Genomic DNA, 6,578 nt, shown 5'->3' with positions numbered 1-6,578 from the left:
AGGCCTGGGTGTTGCAGTGAGGAGGCAACCTGAAATGGGGTTGCAGCGCACTTCGCTGCGGCTGGTAATACAAGCCAGCCTCACGCATGGACACCAGGAAAATGCAGCAAAGGAGGCTTCAACGAAGCTTCCTTGGCCACATGCCTTACCTCTGGACACCTTATATAACATTTGCTTTTGCTTACGCGACATCTACCAAGGCCAAATGAAGGCTCCTGTACTAACTGTAGGCAGGCAATGCTACGTAGTAGGTAGCTAACGGTTAGCATAATCATCCTAGAAGCGAGGGTCAAATAATCCTTTCGTACGGGTGTAGTAGGATGAGAAGCACCTATCCTAGTGAAGTAACGAGACCCCGAAAGGGTGCAGGCCTGGCCGGCAAGCGATGCGAGCAGCCCCACAGTGCTGGAGTGACGAGCTCAGGAGGCAACCGTAAGAGAAACCCCAAGGCGGTCGGGGAGATCTACCCTCCCGCTGAATTACCGGCATAACCTTAACCAAAAACCAACATGGCTTTTTCCCATTTAAGGTTACGGGTCTTTATCGTTGTGACCCCTTCGTATTCCACTGGACTTGTCTGTCTAGTGCTCTTCTGTAGGCTAGAATGCGCCGCCGGCGCATATCGATTCCATTTGCCTTGATTCTATAGCGGTACCTGCTCCTACCGTTATCAAGGAGCTAAATTATTATTGTTGTGTCTTAAATATAAGGTGCATCGTCGGCCCCGGGAGGTTTCACTGTTCCTGAGCCTGTCCTGCTGAACCACAAAAAACAAGGCTAGTCACCGCTGTCCTGCATAAGTTTCGTCTAAACAGTAACTTTTCCTAAAATAACATATGAAAGGCAAAAATATAATAGTTGAGAAGGTATGGGTTCTAGAATGTAGCGGAAGTTAANAAAATAACATATGAAAGGCAAAAATATAATAGTTGAGAAGGTATGGGTTCTAGAATGTAGCGGAAGTTAACTGCTGGTTATTACGCTTTTTCCTGCTACACGCAGTTTCTTCCAGCCCCGGCTACCGTGTGCCTTCTTGACGCTACACTCGGCTCACCTGCCACATTTAGTGCACTTTGTCTGCAAATCATTCATAGCTTTGCTTCTAATTTTGATTTCTGGCATTTTGAATAAGGTGCTTAGCTCGCTCTAGTGGCGGGCATACCGCTAGGGCGGCAACAGATAGCTTTCGCCTGGGTCGAAGGAACAGCGGTTTTCCCATCTGCTTCGCTCATATACACAGCACCAGCTTCGAATCACGGAGAATATAGCCCGTGCATGAGTGTCTGTGTGGTTATGCCATACAGACGAGCCAGCAGAGCGCACCTTAATGCCGTCCCAACTGGGGACCGCCGCCCAGGCCTTAGCGCCTTGGCCAACGGTTTATGAAGAAGGCCGCAGGGTACTCGGCGGTTTGTAAATCCGCGTAGAGCAATCAGCAGTTGTCGGATGAGACGAAGTCGCTGCGTTAAATCGCTCCCAACTTATTTGAATGCTGAGAGCCCTTCCCCAGCAGCGAGTTCGAGAAGTACTCGTTCACAGCCCAATATGAAAGAATTGCACTGGCACCGATAATGCGCCGCCCATCCCCCCGCATGGAAGGAGTTGACTTCCGAGTGGCTTCAAAGCGCCGGCTACCAGATGGCAGCGCTTGGCTGAATCAGTATCGCGTCTGCGAGAAGTTAGCGAACAGTAGGGAGAAACGCCCACACTGTCTTGTTACNGGCTGAATCAGTATCGCGTCTGCGAGAAGTTAGCGAACAGTAGGGAGAAACGCCCACACTGTCTTGTTACCTTCAAGCTAACGAGCATTGGGGAAGCACACATCCTGTGGCTTATGCAAACAGTTGCAGCGGTTGTATCCTCGCCGTCCGTAACAAGCTGTTCGGCAGTTGGTGTAGCAGACCGTTCAGCAGTTGCCTCCCAAGCACACTCACGCATTAAATAGCCAGGAAACAGTCTCTTGTCTCTTTAGTGATTCACGCATGCATTGTACCTGCTCCGTGGACGACACATGTTTTCTTCTGAATGGACTTGAAGCTTTAATGTCTTCAGGTATCAAGAAGCACGCCAGTTGTTCACTTCTTTGCGGTGTCGGGTTGGACTTGATTCATTCTGAGAAGTGTGGAGTGTTTGCGTTTTAATCTCAGCTGAACTTTCCAGTGTATTTCGAGTAGAGGAGACGAACGATTCCAATGGAGTCGTCACGAGCTTTTGCTGCAAACGATACCGAAAGATTTTACTCCTGAGGCGAAGGGAATTTCGCCCGGGCCCGACTGGGATGGGCTTTATGACCAAACTGGAGGACGTGAAGGAAGAGGCCCGCATATTGGCGCTCTTAGATCATCCGCGTTGTCTTAAACTGAAAGAAATCCTTGATTCAAACCCGGATTCAGCAGATGGAAAAGTCTATTTCAGTCAGTACCCATTTCGTAATTTTCCTCATAACGAGCCCTCAACACCGATAACTGATCAATCAACTCTGTTCCTCGCTGTGACAACTAAGCTAAGGAGGCAAAAACGGTTTCCCCTTGTTTTTCCTAACTCGGGGGTTTCGAGTCCGTTGTGGTTCCTGCTGTGCTTGCTGCTCAGTTACAAGTTTTATGGCCGGGGGAGCACTGATGATTCTTAAAAACGTCCGAGATGATGAGTCAGAGCGAAGCTGCTTGCTAGGATCCGACGCATCAGCAGAGGCCACCCAAGATACACTCCGAGAGAAATTCGTCCCACAGCTAAAGACAATGAGGACTTTTACGGAAGCTCAAGCTAAATGCTTTATTCGGGATGCTGCTGAAGGCCTAGCGTACCGTGAGAAGCCCGCCAAGTCATCGCCAGCCCCGTTGAACTGTTGAACGTAGACCCCAACATCCCTCAGAAGCCGAAATTTTGATCGTAATCAGCACAGCATATAGCTATTCGAGAGTGCCAAAAAGTCGAGTGCTGAGAGTGCTTGCAAGAGTGCTGCTTGCATGTGGTCTTGTGGCGCGGTACAGTGCACGAGGAGCTGGGAGTTTGTCACAGAGACCTGAAAGTAGACAACCTTCTTCTGGGCGCTGACGGCCGAGTCTGCGTAGGAGATTTTGGAAGCGCTGAGAAAATGACCGCGAATGGCAAAGTCAGATACACAAAGGTGGGCCTTACTACGCATTTCAAGGCACTTGGCCTTGCAATAAGAATATTAAACCATTTTTGGCTTCTCGAAATTCTTGCGTTGCGTTTCGTGGCCGGTGAAGTTTCCCTCCCCGTCCCACCACCGTATGGTTCGCCCAGAGCCTTAGCGCTCCATGCATTTCTTTGATTTCCTCTGGGCACTAAGGTTCTTTTCCCACACGTCTGGGATCGATGTTGATCTCAATCCAGCAGTTGTCTTTGTCATTCAGTGAACAGCCACAATCTGCCTGTTGAATGACTTCCAGGTGCAGGAATTCCCCACTGTGTCTTATGGTTCCAATGCAGGGTACGTACATGTTCATGGCTCCTGAATGCCTCCGCCCGATAGAAGAATCCAAGCCGTACGAGGGTCACGATGGTCGCGCTGCCGATATATGGGCATTGGGAGTCTGCACTTATGTACGCACCGCCACTGATAATCAGTCAGCGTATATATAGAACCCCAAAGGACCAAGCTAGCTCCTTAATATTCTGAATGAAGAAAGCTGGAGGGTTCACAGTGACGAAGCTGCCACTGCGTCCGCTTATCATGTTTCAACACCACTGTGTTCGCACCCTTAGGTCGGCACGTTTTTTGGTAACGGAAATGCAGTAGTGCCAGCAGGAGATTGATTTCGCTGAATCTTATTTGATTTCTTGGAGTGCGATGTAGGTGATGGTATTCGGGACTGTCCCATTCGTTGCGAACTCAATAGAAAGCCTATTCGAGGCTATCGGGGAGGGAGTAGTAAAGATTCCTGATAACCCACCCATATCCGCAGAGTTGCGGGATTTCTTTCGGCAGGTGCTTCATCCAGAGTGGCAAGACCGTATATCTGTACGGAAAATCCTGGTGAGGCATTGAAAAGCCGTGTACTTGTTTCATCTATTGGGGAGTTACCTCACATGGGCAATACGGAAGGCAGTTGACNTTGAAAAGCCGTGTACTTGTTTCATCTATTGGGGAGTTACCTCACATGGGCAATACGGAAGGCAGTTGACTGTGGAACGTTGCTTAAACTGCACAGGAACACCCTTGGATAACGTCTGCAAATGCCGAAGATGCTGCAGCATACGCCCAAAAGCTTCTTGAGCAAAAGACAGTCGTCAGGAGCTAGCAGAACACTAAGAGCTTCCTACAGCAGCAGCGACGGGTGGAGCTTGTCGGACGACGCATCTTTTTTCACAGGACGAGTGCGACGTTCTTTGACTTCTTTCGAGGGCGGTCGAGCAGCCACAGCTCAAACCCTTCGAAAGACATTGCTTAAAGCTCGGTTTCCTCGTGTGCTGCGTTTACTAAATCCAACTGCCACGGGCAACACAGGGTACCCTACGTCACCAGTTAGCTGCTCCGAGTCGCTAGAGATACCCGTTGTGTAATCTTTAGTAGCTGGAGAGTCCCTGCAAAACAGCGTGTTTACCTTGTTAGTGACAGTGCGTCTGTTAGGTAAAACACCCTTGTTATCTAAAGCGGCGCTTGTGTCTCGGCTATGNCCGCCCCGACTACTTGCCAACTGGAAGCTAACTGGGATTGTTTCCAAGATTAGCAACGAAAGAGTTTTCTGCAGTGGAGTGCCCCCCGTTGATCCATTCAAATCAACCGCTTAGAACTACACGTTCCGTTGGGCTGGAATCCCATCCTTCCGGCTTCAATAATTAGTCGACCCCGCCTGGAAACGAAGCTGCCTATGGAGGGGAGAAGCACTTAGCTTTCACGGCAGCTGGACCTTCCATACCCCTCTTCTCAATATCCCCATTCCCGTTGGGACCAAACCGAAACACAGATACGCTGGTGGCATTAACCGGCATTTCCCTGTGTGCGTGAATGTTTCCATTCACGCTAATTTTGCTCGAAACTCTTCATGATCTTTGCCATTTGAATACATCAATATTCGTGGGAAGTGCAGTGAAATCACCTCGTTAACGCCACTTCTTGGAGCTGGAGCTGCAGGGAAGTACGCCGCGCGCAACATGTGCTGTACCGGGAGCAAAATGTCCTTGTTGTTCGCCACCCTTGGGTTGCATCCATGCTCGAGTTTTCNATGTGCTGTACCGGGAGCAAAATGTCCTTGTTGTTCGCCACCCTTGGGTTGCATCCATGCTCGAGTTTTCCATTAATGACCCAACCAACCCTTTCTATGGCGTGTAGACGGATAATCGACTGTAAGTGCTTACATCGACAGCCGGATACGCATGAGAACGGCTTCGTTGTACAGAGATAAGCGATGCACTGCAAAAACGGCTCCCTCTTAGATGTGTTAGTTGCAGCCATAATGCCAGAAAGCACATTCTTTCTTCAAGAATATGCTAGCGAAATGGGTTCGAAGCACAGGCAGGTGTTGGGGAGAAACTAGCAAGCATGAGAAGGCACCAGAAGTTAGCGCTTTCGTGGAAGTGCTATTCAAGTAGAGGTGAAACAAGTAATCGTTGTATAAGCCCCGAAAGAAGGCATTCTTCGGATATGTGCATTCCGATTTTTTTCCCTCTGTTGGAACTTGTGACTGTAGGGCAAGTACTAGTGTCCATCTAGTAAGAGAAACACTTCAAGCTGAATTCCTTTCATTGCTGTTAGTGGGGATAGGCATGTCACTGATTCCGAAGCCTCTCTAGCGCACAAGAGTCTGGTTCGCAGGACTACAGACAACAGGGTCCGCAGCTAGCAGCAACAAGCACTTGGAAGGACTGCTTGGTATTTTTGAAAGCTGGAATTACGGGAAATGCTGCTCACAGCAGGCGCCCCATTGTAATTGTTCTATCGGCGCACTGAGACAAAACAAAGTATTGACCCTCCCTGCGGGGCCCCGATGTGTCAGCAGGTAGGCGTGCTCCCCTACAGCAGCACTCCACTTCCGGCTTGTGCAAAATACTGGGCACAGCCACTGCAAAGCCGTCAGAGGCTTCAAAAGAGCATCCGTAGACCATAAAAGGCAGGTGCCACAGTGCAAAATCGCAATTCCCACCTGATCGCTAGGAGAAAACGCGACATGCCATTGGCATTCTGTTGAAAACACTATCACTGCTACTAACTGTCGCATAACTCTACGAAGAAGCAGGATTAGCCCTTGATACTCTCACAGCGGTCCCATATGCAGTGTACTCGACATGCATGCTTTGGAGACCAGAGGTTACCAGTCGCACACTCACGACTGCGTTCGCGCCAACAGCAGCTGCTGCCTCTGCAAGGCGTTGCAATGCAGAAGCGCGTGTTTCTTTCAACAAGTCGTGCAGCAGCTGCTGCTCGCCACCGAGCTGCTGCTGCAGCTGCTGCTTCCAAATTTCCAATACGCTCCGTCCACGCACAGCTGACCCTTCAACGAAGCCTGCATGTCAAAGTGCACGCATTTTATGGTGAAATTTACCCGCGTAAGCCGGGCTTGAGAAGCGGCGATGCTCCGGCCTCACCAGATTTGTCTTCTAACTGCATTGCACTA

The 6,578-nt window shown here is 49.7% G+C and overlaps 1 protein-coding gene across 1 annotated transcript; it reads left to right on the top strand.

Moving 5' to 3' along the window:
* Nucleotides 1-1,571: 1,571 nt before the first annotated feature.
* Nucleotides 1,572-4,265, top strand: EMH_0062110 (protein kinase, PfPK7 homolog, putative; the record flags this gene model as incomplete). The annotated part of the gene is made up of 7 exons (XM_038022528.1): nucleotides 1,572-1,689; nucleotides 2,148-2,414; nucleotides 2,590-2,805; nucleotides 2,991-3,127; nucleotides 3,454-3,567; nucleotides 3,821-4,000; nucleotides 4,176-4,265. 7 exons carry the CDS (start codon nucleotides 1,572-1,574, stop codon nucleotides 4,263-4,265), a joined length of 1,122 nt encoding a protein of 373 aa, XP_037878382.1.
* Nucleotides 4,266-6,578: the final 2,313 nt, after the last annotated feature.

Source organism: Eimeria mitis, genomic scaffold (genome assembly GCF_000499745.2).
Source record: "Eimeria mitis Houghton genomic scaffold, Emh_scaff3085, whole genome shotgun sequence".
Lineage (NCBI taxonomy): Eukaryota > Apicomplexa > Conoidasida > Eucoccidiorida > Eimeriidae > Eimeria > Eimeria mitis.
Note: the sequence above shows the minus strand (reverse complement) of the source record. Positions and strands in the feature narration are given on the sequence as shown.